The 15,920-nt window shown below is 42.3% G+C and overlaps 2 protein-coding genes across 2 annotated transcripts in view; both read left to right on the top strand.

Moving 5' to 3' along the window:
* The first annotated feature begins 350 nt into the window (after window positions 1-350).
* Window positions 351-7,447, top strand: AHSG (alpha 2-HS glycoprotein). The gene is made up of 7 exons (XM_009288060.1): window positions 351-619; window positions 2,017-2,127; window positions 3,383-3,467; window positions 4,365-4,528; window positions 4,818-4,931; window positions 5,886-5,966; window positions 6,830-7,447. Exons 1-7 carry the CDS (start codon window positions 416-418, stop codon window positions 7,106-7,108), a joined length of 1,038 nt encoding a protein of 345 aa, XP_009286335.1. The 5' UTR covers window positions 351-415; the 3' UTR covers window positions 7,109-7,447.
* Window positions 7,448-12,920: 5,473 nt separating this feature from the next.
* Window positions 12,921-15,920, top strand: part of LOC103906264 (fetuin-B) — a 10,964-nt gene continuing 7,964 nt past the window's right edge. Inside the window, exon 1 of the mRNA XM_009288134.2 lies at window positions 12,921-13,197. The gene's annotated coding sequence lies outside the window, so the exon portion shown is untranslated. The remainder of the gene's footprint in view (window positions 13,198-15,920) is intronic.

Below are 15,920 nucleotides of genomic sequence, written 5' to 3'. Positions count from 1 at the left end.
GAATGTGTCCTGTTTACAAGAAAGCTTAATTAGCACTAGCATCTCTACACATTTAACGGAAGGGATAATATTCCTCTTGCATGTACTGTATTTGGTTGGTAGAAAAGTGTCTAAAAATTATGTTACATTTTTGCTGACACTTTCTTCTTTAGCTGCTTTAGCAGACTTTGCAATATCCTACCTGATAAAATTTACTTTGGCCAATATTAATCAGTCAGCTTGATGTCCTAACATTTACTTTTCTCTTTTGTTGTTTGCAATGCCTTTGGAACTGGGACAAATATCAGACATGCGCTCATGCGAAGTCTGCGGTATGTACTATATAAATGAGACCCCAGTTCTAGCTACCTAGCTACCATCTGAACAGTATTCTTAGATCTTTATTTCTGAAAGGGATCGGTTTTTCTCGGGTGCCATGAAGGCACTAGTAGCTTTAATATTGCTTGTTCAGCTTCCAATTCACAAAGCTGTACCAGCAGCTCCCCCTGCTCCCTTGGGCTGCGATGACCCAGAATCTGAAGCAGCAGCTGAAGTAGCTGTGAGTTATATTAATGGCCACAGTCATCACGGATACAAGTTTGCCTTAAACAGAATCGAGAATATCCGCGTGCTACCTCAGGTAAGTGAGGAGCTTGCAGGCAGAGCATTGTGTTAACCTGGAGGTGCTTGGGAATGACCAACAAGCCCTGCCAAGGGCTGTATCCTCACGTGGGGTAAATCAGCATGGCTCTGTTGATTTAAATGGGGCAATGCCACCTGGTAGCAGTTGAGAATCCAGGTCACTGGAATGTATCTCTCAAAGAGCAGAACAGAGGGGGAGAGAGTTCAGAATCTTTTGTACAATGCCAGAAAGGGCTCAGTTTACAAATGCAGCATCCTTGCTAGGGCAGATCACTCAAAGTGCTGATTCATGAGCCCAGTAGCTAATCTGGAGAAAAACTGTGAGGACAATCTTCATGATGCAGGTAATTATTTATTGGCTAAATGCATACCTATCATAACTCCATGCTATTAGTGATTTTGTAGTAGGCATTAATTTTACCTGATATCCCATTGAGCTGACAAGGAAGCTGAACGGAAATAACTGCGGCTTGTAGTCTCATTTTTACTACGATCTATCGCTGTCATTGTAGGCATCTAGAAAGGCTGTAGAAATGGTCATGAACACAATGTATGCACCCATTCAGAACCTTTGATTCTCTCAAAACATTGAAAACAGTCCCAAATATTAACAAGAATGAAACTCCATGGCTGCGTTCTACTTGTTATGAGAGAGACGATACCAAAGTCACTTACAAGAGACTAAAACAGACATTAATGAGATTGTGTGCCCACAGTTACCCACACAAAAACACTGGTGACACTGCTTTGCTCATATTTAATACTTTTACACTAAAATAACTTCATTGGTTTAAATGGAATCACTCATGACTCAAAACTCAGAGTCAATCTCAGAGCTAGGAAACCTCACTTCTGCCCTTCCTATGGTTCAGGAGCAACCATAAAAGATCCTGGAGTCCATAAACAACATGAGTATTGGGGCTGGAACTTAGCTGGTGCAATTCAGTGTAATTCCAATGGACTATATGGGACAGGCCAACGTGCACCAATGTTTATTTGGTATCTGGCTGTAGAAACACAAACACAGGAAACACATCAACACGAAACACATCAACAAAGACAGCTGTTGATTTTTTAAAACTACCCAACAAAATAAAATGAAGTTAACTTAAGAGAACTGACCCACTACATACAGCCTGGACTTTCCAAAATTTATGGACCAGTTCCTTAGCTGGAAAAAATCAGTGTGACTATGTTGACTTACTCCAGCTAAAAAACTGGGTCCTGTTTTTTTATGAGGTTAAATAGTAAGGACATATTCAGTTGCTCTAGTGTATACCTGGAGCTACCCAATGACAGTCAGCAACAGAGACCACAGTGCAGCCCCAGAGAAGAAATCTGGTGATGTTTTGTGAAGTGATTACTACAATTCCTGGGGTTTTTTTTTCCTTCCAGGGGCTGAATAATGACATAATATTTCTTGAACTTGACTTATTAGAGACCACGTGCCACATTCTCAGCCCTACGCCTCTTGCAAATTGCACAGTAAGGAGCTTCACACAACATGTGAGTATCTAAAACACTACTAGCTCGGTCCAAAGGTGCATGTTCATTATGTTGATGCTAGAGGCCAGGCTATCATCAGTCAGATTTCCAAGCAAATATTATATCACTGTAACAGCCTATAACCACCCAATCACTTGTAACCTCCTTGTTGATTTAGTTGCCTTCATGTCATGAAGGATTTCACTCCTGGATTTCTTTCAAGTCCTGTTGTGTGAAGAGGACAGGTCACTGTCAGCATAACATCCTACATACAGTTCATGAATGCCATGGGGTCTTGTTTAGGGGCTCCAGATTCAGTCCTCCATGGTCAGCCCAGATGTCACTGCCTCGCTGCAAACTGTAGACATGGCAGGTTGTGAATCTGTGCAAACACAACCTTCCCTTGGATGTGGGGAAGGGAAGGGTGGGGTGTTACCTAGTGAAATTCTGTCATGTCTAGCCACCTAGTCCTAGTCAAGACTACAGAAGGGCTATTCCCTTCAGACAGAGCTCTGCCTTCAAGGTAACACTCAGCTGGAATTTACTGGCCTCAAATATTTTGTCCTTATGCAAGTGTGATCCAACCGTAAAAAGCTTTCCCTAACCAAAGCAGTGGAACTGTTGTCTGAGAACAGGCAGCTCTGGTTTCTAAGCAGAAGGCAGTGAGCAATTGACAATTTAAGCCTGCTGTTTCTAGAATGGGGCCCAATTCACAGAGCGCATGACTAAATTTGAATCATGATCCACCTCTGTATTCACCAGGGCTCAGATCCGTTTTCCATCTTGGGGGAGGTAACTCTAACTGTTCCCTCTTCCAGTGACTCCAGCTTTGCCTTTGACATCTCCTCCCCTGCTGGATCATGTTGCGTGTGAGCCAGCTCACACAAGGCAGCACACTCCGCTGTTACCATGGCCACTGACCAGCTGAGATTAGTGGGAATGTTATCAAACAGCTCTGCAGAAGGTCTTAATTCATAAGTATTCATATTTTTTGCTCTTTATGAGAGAGGAACCTGAACCAAATGTCCATAATCTGGCTACCCTGGCACTTCTGATACTTTTGAGATCCAGATTTGGATCCAAATTTTGCAGCTCTGGTCTGCGTTTTACAAAATCACAGACACCAGGACACGCCTAGCAGTGTCTTTGCAATCAGGCTGATTTTGCCAGGAACACTCAGCCAGGATCTGTTCTTTTGAATTTAGTAATAGTTGCCCTTTTCAGAAATTCCTGTTTATCTGAACGATGTAACCCTTTGATTTTTGTCTCTCTCTAGGCAGTTGAGGGTGACTGTGATGTCAAACTGCAGAAGTTGGACGGAAAGTTATCTGTACTTGCTAGTAAATGCCACTCACATGCAGGTAAAGACTTTGTTCTTTAGGTTTGAAACTAGAGGCTGGAGTATTATTATAGCAGTGGTTACAGTTCAGTAGCTTTTCTGATTCTAAAACGCTGTGTATAAATATGACACAAAGGATGACAGTTAATGAGTTTTCTAAACCCAGCTGTTTTGAAAGTAATTTTTTCCCCTTTTCTGATTTCACTCACCTACAAACCCAGCCCTCTCTCTCTGCTCCTCTTTACTATGACAATTAAGATACTATAAGACTACCTAGGGAGCAAGTCCCAGATTTGACCTAGAGATTGCTGGTACGGAGGCTTTTCACTCAGGAGTTTAGCCTCAAGAATTTGATTCCTTGTTGGTCTGAATTTACTAGAACTTGCTGATCTTCAGAGACCCTTTGACAGATGCAGCTTATTTACTAAACCCAGCATTTTCAATATTGCCATGGGAAAGTGGAATCTTTATTCTGCATGCTCTGCATGAGATCTCTTTGCTCTGTACGAGATGTCTTCAGTACTACTTTCAAAACTGGTGAGCGAATGAAACAACACACTTGTGCAAACACAATTCCAATAAATTAAAATATCTTCATTTTTCTACCATTCCTTGTGTGAGCTGAGACATCTTTTCATTGGTGTCACGGATAGTTTGCCAGCAAGAGAATTGATTAAAACCTAAGTAAGAACATTGAAAATGTGCTACTGAAGTCCACAGCACTTTTGCTTGCAGAAAGACTTGAATGGCAAAAGTCGTGTGAAATACTGCCATCTATAGTGTGTACTGCAAAAATTCCTTCCACTGTAATTTGGGACAGAGCATGAAACAGTGTTTTGTGTGACTGAATAGGTCTATAACACCTTTTAAAACAACCTACAATCTGATTGAAACGTAATCTGTTCGGTTCCTCCTGCAGACTCAAGTGAAGATGTTCTCCGACTCTGCCCTGACTGTCCACTGCTGGCAAGTTTGAATAACACTGAGGTATTAACAACTGTTACAGCTGCACTCAATGACCACAACAGCAAAACTGCTGATGCTTACCTCAGACTCCTTGAGATTGGAAGAGCCAAAATACAGGTAATTGCTAGAACTATGTCTAGCCTTCCATGTAAACAGAATATTTCTTCTGCGGTAATTGTGCAGTGCTAAGTAGTTATATTTGCAAACAGATTTAGCTTGCTCTAATTTGCCCTACTGAATTGCTGTTGATTTCCCAAGCATTTTGTGTCATTTTAGCCACAGGATTCCCTTTCACTTCAGTGGGAGATGCAGAGCTAGAAGCCACAACATTTGCCTTTTATCTTTTCTCAGCAGCTCTGCAGTTTCACAGTGTAAAGTCAGTTAAACAATTTTCCTGTTTTATCAGTATTACCCAGTGCATATTGTCTCTGTTGAGTTTGCTGTGGCTGCCACGAACTGCACAGCAGAAGAAGCTAAAGATAATGTGGAGGCTTGTCAACTGCTGCCTGATGATCAGTCTGTAAGTATGCCAGCACATCAGTCCTGATCTCGCCAGCTCAGAGGTAGAAAAGCGGCATGCTGTGATGCACTCGCGCTTGTGCAGGAATAGACCTTTGTGAGGATGAAAGTGCAAGAGTTGTATACCATCATGATATGCTTTTCAATATATAATTCCTAAAGCTATATCACACCTTTCTCTTCTCTCTGAGGTATCTGGACTGAATCCTGATGTATTTGAATATATTTCAAAAAGGCTTGAGGACCAGAGTCCTTAAAACAAAATACATTTAATCAACAGAATATATATTGTTGTTTACTCTTCTTAACATGAGCACCTGAGAAAATCAGTCTCTTTGTACTGGACAGTACACAAACACATAACAAAAGGGCAGACTGTTTCACCTTCCTACAATTTAAGTGCTATCAGTGTGTTTTGTTCTGATATATAGGCTCTTGAGAATTATACTGTATACTTTATCATGCTAAAATTCTTCTTTTATTTCTGATGAAATTGAGTCCTAGGCAGTTTTAGTGGGTGGGAACCTTTTACCTAGATTCCTATATATTCTTTCCCTCCCTCATATCCAGACATACAAAGGATCTTACTCTAGAAGAATACAAGAGTTTCACTTATTTGCTGGTTATGCATTTAAACAGCTTGGCTTTTGAGTCCAGCAGTCTAAAAAGCAAGCACTTTACTGCTCAGATAAAACATGAGAAGATGTAGCTATTATGCTGCCCAGGGAAGTGGTTCAGTCCCCATCCCTGGAGGTATTTAAAAGACGAGTAGATGAGGCACTTAGGGACATGGTTTAGTGGGTGGTGGTGTTGGGTCAACGGTTGGACTCGATGATCTTAGAGGTCTTTTCCAACCTCAGTGATTCTATGATTCTATTTCTAAATGTACTGAAATTAAAAATTGTAATGCAGGTCTCCTCTAACTCTTTTCTCTTGACTATGTTCTGCTTGCCAGAATTTTGGTTTCTGCACAGCAAAAATGTTAACGCGCCCCTCACAGGACCTCAGAGTGGACTGCCAGCTCTACGGACATCAGGTACCAACTCCAGATATTCCCTTCCTTTCCAGAGTATTCTAGCCTACTAGTACTGTTAGAAGCAATCACCCTGAGTTTACCTTTTTCACTGTAGACTGCATTAGCTATCTGTGATAACTTGAGTTTAACTTTGTATCCTAAAAAACAAGGTAAGGTAGCTCTTGATTATCCTATGGATTTCTGTGCCAGGAATTATGTCACCTCTGCCATCCATGCTTGACACAATTTGTCCTCCTAACCATCTGGGAGCTTCACGTGTCTGGTAGGGCAAAGGGAACCAAACTCTGCTCAGCTAGGGGAATGGGGCAGATGGATGTAAAACATAAATGAGCCATTGTGGTAGATTAAATCATCTGGGGTTTTTGCTAGTAGTCCTTAGATGTGACTGAATTCAGGGAGCCTGACCTGCACTGCTATAGCAAGAGGACGGAAACATATATGCACTGGACCTGAGTGCTCTCCAGGTATTTTAGCCTCCATTTGGTCTGAGAAGGGCTAGGTGGTGGTTGAATACTTCCTACGGATCAGAGTTCTTGGTAACACAATAGTAATTAGCTGTCTAGGAGGTATATGAAAGAAAGAATAAGACAGCTGGTCTTGAATGTTTCGCCAGCTGCACAGGTGGCCCTGAAAGTTCACATAGCACAGAATTTAGTGCTAATGATCCACTGGATATTAAAAATGTCTTCCTGGGCTCCTGTGTATGTGTTCAAATGCAAATCAAACTTCTCTGATGGTCAGGAACATTTGGTACCTGGGTTGGAGGCCTATATCTAGTTAGGAGCTGGGTACCTAGTAAGATATCAATGACCTGTATATTATAAGCCCCAAGTCACTGAACACAAACTGTTTTTCTTTTCCAGCCTGGAGTTACCTACTCTCAAAGAGGTCAAGATACATCAGCAGGACTGGTGCCCAGTGTTGTAGAAGGCTTCACAAACCATAATCTCAGGTTTTCCCACAATAACCCCATTGCATCTGAATCTAGCTCTTCAGAATTTCCTACTTCCATGCTCTCAGTAAAATCTGTAGCAAAGAGAGCAGTTGCAGAGGTTGCTCAGCATGACAAAGTACCTCGCCCAGTTGGCTTTGTGCCTCCTCCTCCTCCATGCCCTGGGAAGATTCGCCATTTCAAGATATAGGCTGTGTTACAGACATGGCAATACAGCTAACTGAAGGATCAGTGTGCAGCCGCAGCATCAACACACAGATCACAACATCAAGTACAAATAGGTGAGAACGCTTGACTCCGAGCCCAAATGAGTTTTACCCTCCAGAGAGCAGAGCCGTGGCCAGGAACTTGCAAAGGCCTGCTTCAAAATATAGGTGATTATAACATGTAGCAGTTGTTCTCTCTACATACAGGGATGCTCTATTTAAAATACAGAAAATTGTTTCAATGAAACCATTGTAAGGGCTATACAACAGTTGTAGCTTTGTGATAGAAACACCGCCTGAAAGGTTACTTCACAATAAAATGTTCAACAGAAATGCTTTGATACCTTCTATCTGCATATGTTTTCACTTAGTTGTCAAGTATCTCCTTCACAGCATTATGAGTCATATTCTGGGCTCGATTTCAAAAACAGTAAGCTCCTGCACTTCTCATCAGCTTCACTGGGATGTGTGGGTGCTGAGCACTGCAGAAAATCAGGTCAGTCCTTTCTTTTGATCACACACCAATAACACTAAAGAAGTGGCAGGAAAAAATGTATTTTTCCCTTCTACCTGTAGTGTTTCCTAGCATGTACGTACTTTTAATATCCACCAGAAGTACCTCAATACTTTTGGACATGGCATAAGAGCATCCGTGTCTATGAAAAGAACAAAGAATCAGGACACATTTGTTGCTGTGCGGGCCGAAAGCATCAATCCTTCCAGCCAAACACATGTGTATTCTCTGTCTTCCAGCAGATACACAGGTGCAATAGGATCATGGGGTACTGTATGGCCTGTCTGCATATGAGGGAATACCAATTCAAGGGAATAAAAATATACTACAGATATCTCATATAATAGGACCCAGACAGTGATGGCAATTTACCATTGTCCTAGCAGTCAAATCTTCCCTGAATTTCTGACACGTTAGAGGCAAAATCTGTTCTAGGTAGAGAAGTAATAAGGGACAGGGGCCAGAAGGATCTTTACTGCCAGCCAGACTGGAATTCTGCAGGCCCAGGGGAACAGTCTCAAAGACAGTCATGAATCTTTAACCAGGAACAGCACTTGCTACAAGATAATTATCATGCAGGCAGCAAAAGCTGCAGAACACATGTCATTTCTGAACTGTTTCAGATAACATACCCTGTTCTCCTAGTTACAGCCTTCCAGTATTCAGTAAGCAACACAACTAACATTTGTTCTTGGTGACAGTGCAACAGGTTGCTATACAGAAAGGTTCTGCTCTGCTGTGTCGATGGGGAAAGGAAAAGCCGTAGGCACTTGCACTAGTGCTTCAACTGGGTGTGCGGAGGGGAACGAAAAAGGGAAATCGGCCCAGACGCTATAAGCCATAGTCTAACGTGATGCCAACACACTGCCGACAAGCACTCCCCAGGAAGGCAGCAGCTCTCACATTTCAAGAATATGATGAGTTCTTGCAGGAAGTGTGTTGCAGGAAATTGCACAAGCTACTGCCAGTCAATTGCTCAGTGATTTTTTGCTTCTCTGTAAAGCAGTGACTCCAGTATGTTCTGCATGCAGCCATTCATTCAAAAAGTGCTAGTACTAAGCTGTAGAAATTTCTTGAAGTGTTAAGGTAGGTGGTCCTCCCATCCCATTGCACGAGACACAGTAAAAGATTTAATGAAATGGCTGCTATTATGATCTGCATTACTATAACATCAGATACATGAGACTGAGTTTTTAACTCACCTGGAGCAATTAGTTTTCCTAGCTTTTGTATTTTTAAGACTAGGAATTGCCTTAACCAAACCATACAAATTGTCTTGTATATAATGAAGTGGGCACTAAGTTATAGAAAAGACAGCGTTTTCCAGGCTTAGAAAATTCTGTATCTGATAGCAAAAACAGTATGTTTATAAAAGGGATCCCTGCCCATGGGGACCTCTGAACTCCAGAAATGCTGCATTTTCTTGTTGCCTTTTCCAACCACACCAAGCAATGATATGTAGCGGAATATCTGCAGCGTCCACACTTCACAGATGTTCTCCTACACCTGGTGTAACCACTGCATTGTGTCCTAAAACAGGGAGGGAAAAAAAAAAAAGGCAGAATTGCTCTGTGCATTCCAGTTAGTAGCTGCACCTCATCTTCTTTCTCCTTAACACTTGCCCTCTTAAGGACACATTTTGCCCTCTTAAGGATACATTTTCCATGACTGCTTTGAAGTAGTCACTTTATCTCTCCCCAGTATGGCCCCATATTCATGCACCTGGACCTTAGTAACAGATTCAGTATTTAGTAATAGATTCTCTGGGCAATGAGTGCTACGAAATGGCAATACATAAAATACAAATGCCTCCTTCTCTGAAATGCAGCATGAATAGGTTTGTCAGGTCTGCATCACTGGCTGACAATGTTTTTTCAGCTTTTTCAAACCCTGTTTTGCTAAAGCATATGTACTTCATGTGCTACTTTGGCTGGACGTGCTCAGATTTCCCAGCTGTGTCCATGTTTTGAGGTCAGCTACTTCAACAGAGAAAGTTTTTTCCTTTCCAGTGGGAGAAAGAGGACAAAGCACAGAGTCAGGGATATAATAATTCCCCGTTATAAGAGGCATCGACACAGCCAGTACTAACTGGCACCCATCTCCATAGAAATGCCATGTACTGTAAGGATAAAGAAAATGAGTTATTATCCTTTAGCTGCAGGGGCAGCATTCCCAGGCACAAGGAACAATGTGAGTGAGTCTGCATTGCTGCTTCTGCTGTTCCTGTACTATGGCTACAGCACTGTTTCTCAACATTCATCCCTTGTATCCCTTCCCTCCAGGATACAGTCCGTACATTATCCCTCACCCTGAGTTTGCACAGCAACTGGCGACACATGAGGTGGCTCAGTCTAGCCACCATGTGCCCCTTCTGTCCTGCTATCCGAGTTTTCCACCTCTGCCACCAAGCAAAGTCTTCTTAGAAGAGTTTCAGCCCCAGTGCTGTTGCAGCTCTTCCTGGCTGTATGTATAATCCCATCCAGCTTTCTATGGACATTCCCTGGGACAGGTTCTGCTGCCTCCCAGAGGAACATGCTTTGAGCACTGCCGGGCTAAAGAGCTGAGATACTTTATACCACCAGTAAAAAAATGTGATAATATATAAAATTTTAAAATCCCCAAACTTTACAGTAGTATTAAATAGAGACATTTATGTCCTTCGCTTGCACTTTTCCTTCCTCACTCAATACAGGGGCAACCCTTAAACCTAAAGGTACTTGGTGTCATCCAGCAGATAGCTGTGATCACAGAGACTCCCATGACAGAAAACGAGGGCCAGGGAAATGGTTACCCAGCTTCTGGTATCCTTCAAAGCAAAATACTGCAGAATTGCCCCTTAGTAGAAAACCAATGATTTTCACTGTGATCGTCCCCAAGTAATGGTGATTGTCACTTCTCCAGATCTTCAAGATAACAGCTCTTTGTACAGCTATTCCCCCCTGTCTCCAGCATGGAGTTCCTGACAGGTTAGCCACAAGGCACACTACTGTCATTTCAAACTAAAGTTTCTCCAGGCAGAATTTTCCATCACCCTTTTTCATCTGTACTCAGCAAATCACTCGAGAATCAATAGTGACCACAGTGCAGTCTCTTAGCTGGCAAATCAACCTCCAAATTCAGCACTGAGGGGATAAGTCAAAGGTACAAATAAACCTGCACAGCTTAGCGTGTGCTCTGTGATACTATGGGGGGAGCAGCTGAGTCACTGAATGGCTCCCCCCCCCCAGAATCACAGTTTCCAGTCACATCAGGATTGTATTATTTATTGTTGCTGAAAAGGAGTGAAAGCAGAGCACTGAGCAGTGTTACAATAATTAAAATAGTGACATTGCTGGACCAATTTCCTTATGATTCTCCTGTGGCTTCCTACAATTTAAACTGGGGTAGGCTGTGGCAGTGGTTAGAGAAGCCAAGGAACTAAAGATTAAGCAGGTGGGACTCTTTTCCTTGACCCAATTCTGACCATACTATATAAAAGAGACGATAACACTGAACAAGATGATAGAAAACTAAGGTCCTAAATCATCTGGCCAAGAGGCAGTTACGGGATAAGTAGCTGCAGTTCACAGAGAAGTCTGGACTAAATCTGGGAGAGCTATACAAGGTGATGTGAACTGGCAAAGTAGCAACTGGATGTACATTTTCCTTGATTCAAATTACAAAAAGAATAATTTACAGGCAAAAAAAGAGCAAGAGGTGGCATAAGGAGGAAGGCACCAGCTACAAGGAGTCAAATGAAGGCAGTTCACCCTCCAGTTTACGTTACATGCTCCCTTCTTTAAAAAATTCTTCCTGCTAGATTGTCCCCTTCAGACCTTTGGCACAGAGACGAGTGTAATCAGCCCCAGGTCCATAACTTTCTTACAGGCCACCTTCCTCTCCCCTCCCCTCTCAGCATATAATTTCAGACGGTTCTTATTTCATCACCAAGTTTTGTTCTCAGGCAATAAAAATGCAGCAGCATGTTACAATTAGCAGTGGAGTTCATATGCAACTGTACCTGCCTCTAAACCCACAGGAATATAAAGTTAGGCATTGCCAGGCAGGGGCTGAAACCAGGTGCAGCTAAAAAGTTAAGATGGGAGAAGATAAAAGGAAACAAGACTTGCTCTTTGGCATCAGAAGCAACATGTAATGATGGTAAGTTCACAGAGCACTTTGCATAATGTAGCAGTGAGAACAAAGTCAGAAGTTGGGGGAAGATGGGATGAAATAGGAAATGTTCAGGGCTCAGGGAAATCAGAGTGGGGGGTCAAATACCTGGTAGGTGTCAATAAATTGAGAGGTTTAGGCAACAAAAGATGAGTGGGCTGGAGTCAAGGCATTGAGAAGGAACAAATCCTGAAATGGAGCCTTCAATAGCCTAAGACCTTTTTGATAGCCCTGGTTCACTTATTGTCTATTTCTTCCAACCTCTTACAGCAGCTCATTTTGCACCATCCCACCAACAGAAGTTTTTGGGGCGAGAACAAAACTTACTACACCTATGCTACTATATTCAATTACAGTGAATGTTAAGTCCCAAGTAAACACAATGAAAATTTCTGCTTAAAAGCAGACACCACAATGAAACCCTTAATTCTTTACATTGCCTTGTTATCATGTTATCTAACAGTATTTAATGACTTGAGCAGGCCATTTATCCCCAGGATTCTTGTCTGGACATAAACTGCATTTTGCTGGCTTGGCTTTGGCTAAGGGCTAACATTCATCTGTCGGTATCCAACTGAGTAGAAGTGCTCAAAGAATGAATACAAAATGAGCCTTCTCTCCCAACCAAACTGACCACATATAACAGTGGGTCAGTATATTTGTTTACAATTAGCATTTAACAAATACAGAGTGTAAAATCAGTCAACCTTGTGGCCCTTATCCAGTTCCCATTCAAATCACTGAGACCTTTGTCATTGTCTTATTTGGGAGAAGAACTGGATCACCGACAGAACAGAGGTGGATCCAGACCTTTCCTGCGTGTGGGTTTATTTAAGCAATTCTGGTTTCCTAAGAAAGGAGCTTTGTGTGTATATTCTTGTCCCTTGCAATGCGGTCAAAGTTATACAATCTGCCCAGTGAAGTCTGAATTGGAGATGTAAAGCCAGAAGGAGAAAGTGCTCTCTGGTCTCAGAGGGAGAGACAACACTTCCGTAAAACCTTGTAATCATTGACTTAGTGTTTGCTGTTGCAGCTGTGGGTTTAAAGGTGATGGACGGTACATGATAAAAAGGGGACACAAGTTTATAAAGAGACACTCCATTACAAAAGTCTGCTGTTTCACGCAGGTCAGCCTCTCCATACTGACTTACCATTCTGATCTGCTGCACTGGTTTTCTAAGCAGAATGGTTTTACTTGTTTCAATGCTCTTTGGCATACAGGCGCTTTGCTCCTGGGCTGCCTCTCCTCCTGCCAGAGAAGCACCAACTGCATTGCTTTCCCCCACCTGTGATGACACTGCAGTAGAGGAGGCTGCAGATCTGGCTCTTCGCCAGATCAATGCTGACCGAAAAGAGGGCTACATACTCAGCCTCTACTGAATTTTCAGTGTCCGAGAACATCCTCAGGTAAGTTACCTGCGTGTTCTGTATGTCTTTCTCCTATGAAGAGCCCTGTGTCTATCACTATTCCTTAGCAATATCTATTTGAACTAAGAAATATTTCAAAAGGCAAATGTAAAGTTACATTCACAGGACTCCAGAGGCCATGTCAACTTTACGCACAGATGACTAGAAACAGTTTCATCACCACTGTGGGCAATTAGAGAGCAAATCTCAGTCATGATTCTCTGCTGCCTGCCCCTGGAATAGCTCCAGGCATCAGTTCAAATTTGATATGAAACACCACTACTCTGATTTAATTTCATTTTACACCTTCCTCCCACTGCCTTGAGCAGTTGGAGTGCAAAGGCTATTAAGCCATCGTGTGTTTTGCACAAAAGATGTAAGCACTAACAGGTGTAATCACGTCCAGCCTGGGACCAGGGAATTCCTTCACAGACCTCTAAATGATGACTCATTCTCCAGAAGAAATCTGAAACTAGTTCAAGTGCAAAAATTACACTGGAAATACCTATGGAATATCAGTCCCATATCCTCAAGTATCTTATTTCTCTGTGTGTGCTTAATTTATTACTGTTTTGTGTTACAATAGCTGAATCTACCGGTACTAGCCAGGGACAATCTGAAATGAGTGCACAAGGCCCACAACACGTAACGCAGTGTGGAAGCATGCTACTAACATTCCCTGCCATGCTTGCTCACTTCCCATAATCTTACCTGAAAGGCCGCGTTCTGAACCCTTAAAGAAAATCAGGCTCATTGCCAGATGTTTAAAGAGCTGTACTGGCAAGGATATGACACTACTTCCTGCTGCTCTCACAAGGACATAGTTTCTGCAGACTCGCTGTGGCCTCCGGCAATCTGAGATCTCATGACTAAAGATGCACACTTTGCTGCGCTTTGCACTGTGTTCTCTACATTTCTTTGCTCAGGTGACAGAATGTGCCCACTAAGCAACTGGATCAGGTCTCTTGAGAATTTTTTCCACATGAGATGCCTCTGAGCTGGCCCAGAACCCACATCACCAGTCATGGAGTTAGGTACTTAGCCCCCCATCCTGGGGCTATTTCCTACTGACAATAATTAGAGCACCACTATGACCACCCTAGAGTGCAGCATGGTGGATGCAGATATGCTGTAAACCACTTCATTCATGTCTCTGCTTCTCCTTTCACCTGTGCCAAGTGTATCTCAGCACAGGAGAATTTTTGTCCTTGTTTGTGATTTCACCTGTCACTTAATTCCCTAGAGGCTTAACTTACTGTCTTAGGGCATACTTTGCTCTTTGTTCATTTGGGGGTTTAATTTACTTTTATTCTTATTTTTTGCATCTAATATGCTTATCCTGTAAATAAGGCGTTTCAAGACACTGCAATAACAAACTAGACAATCTAAGCCCTTTGTCACATTTTTGCTGCTGCTGGGACTGAGTACGGAAGAAGCAGTCAGTTATGTCAGGGATGTTCAAGGACAGTAACAACTTATGCAACCTTCTATTCCCCTCAAAAAAATAAAGATTTTTTTTTTACCAGTCAGTGCTCCTTCCTCCCATTTTTTTAACCAATACTCAGAAGAAAAACATTTTCAAAGTTACTTCAAATTCAAATCTGCCCTTAAGCAACCTGTGGTTCAGTTTTGCTCTAATTGAAACTAATGAGCCATCTGCTATTAACTTATATGCAAGTAGGACAGAGCCTTTCTTTCATACAAGATACTCATGATTAACTTCACTGACAGGCACTTAACCAAAATTACAAAACATGCCAAAATCTTTCATTTCTTTCCCTTGCACCAGGTCACCCTGCCACAAAGGCGATGCTGCGTTCCTGCCGCATCTCTTCTGGCTCCCAGGCTCCCCAGCACGCATTGCAGCAGCAATCCTAGCATCAGCAGCACTGAGGAAGGGACCTTTTTGGCCATGCAGAAAAGATAGAAGTTTTTATTCAATACTGCATAATGGTCTTTTAATGAAAATTAAAATAAGGATGATGAAACCTTCAGAGATCTGCTGAGCTCTGAATAAACCCCAAATTATCCTTTCCCCAGTGGAGGATGATACATACAGAAGCAGGTAGACAAAAGGATGTGTAGATTTTATAACCACCTCATCTGCGTATTAGAGCTGACATTATACAAGAGAGCTACAGGCAACAGGAAATACAGTTTGGTCCACCCTGGTTGCATTTAGTATTTCCAAGATCACCAAGCTTTGCAATCAGTCTTCATGATTCAGCTGAGTAAATCCATCTAACATCAAACACCTTTGATTATAAGAACATTTCTTTAATGAGATGTGTGTGTGCTTTTGCCTCCAGAATACCTGAACAACCGACTTGAAAGCTCAAGTCACCAGTCCCAACTTTGGGACTCCTGAAAGATACACGTTTTCCTTGGCTATTACTTCTTCATGCAGGATAGTCTTAGTGATGTGTCGTGGTTTAAACTCAGTCAGCAACTAAGCACCACGCAGCCGCTCGCTCACTCCCCCCCGCCCGGTGGGATGGGGGAGAGAATTGGAAGAGCACAAGTGAGAAAAAGTCATGGGTTGAGATAAAAAACAGTTTAATAATTGAAATAAAATGATAATAATAATATGATGATAATAATAATAATACACAAAACAAGTGATGCACAGTACAATTGCTCACCACCCTCTGACTGATGCCCAGCCAGTCCCCGAGCAGCAGCCCCCCCGGCCAGCTTTCCCCAGTTTATGTACTGAGCATGAC

The sequence above is a fragment of the Aptenodytes forsteri genome, unplaced genomic scaffold (assembly GCF_000699145.1).
Source record: "Aptenodytes forsteri isolate BGI_AS27 unplaced genomic scaffold, ASM69914v1 Scaffold72, whole genome shotgun sequence".
Taxonomy (NCBI): Eukaryota; Metazoa; Chordata; class Aves; order Sphenisciformes; family Spheniscidae; genus Aptenodytes; species Aptenodytes forsteri.
This window is presented reverse-complemented; position numbering and strand designations above follow the sequence as displayed.

Bases quoted from the DNA above. Each gene is read 5' to 3' on its own strand.
- AHSG (XM_009288060.1), top strand. From the start codon at position 416: ATGAAGGCACTAGTAGCTTTAATATTGCTTGTTCAGCTTCCAATTCAC. The intron at 2,128-3,382 runs GTGAGTATCTAA...GTCTCTCTCTAG, and splicing joins TAAGGAGCTTCACACAACAT to GCAGTTGAGGGTGACTGTGA. The intron at 5,967-6,829 runs GTACCAACTCCA...TTTCTTTTCCAG, and splicing joins GCCAGCTCTACGGACATCAG to CCTGGAGTTACCTACTCTCA.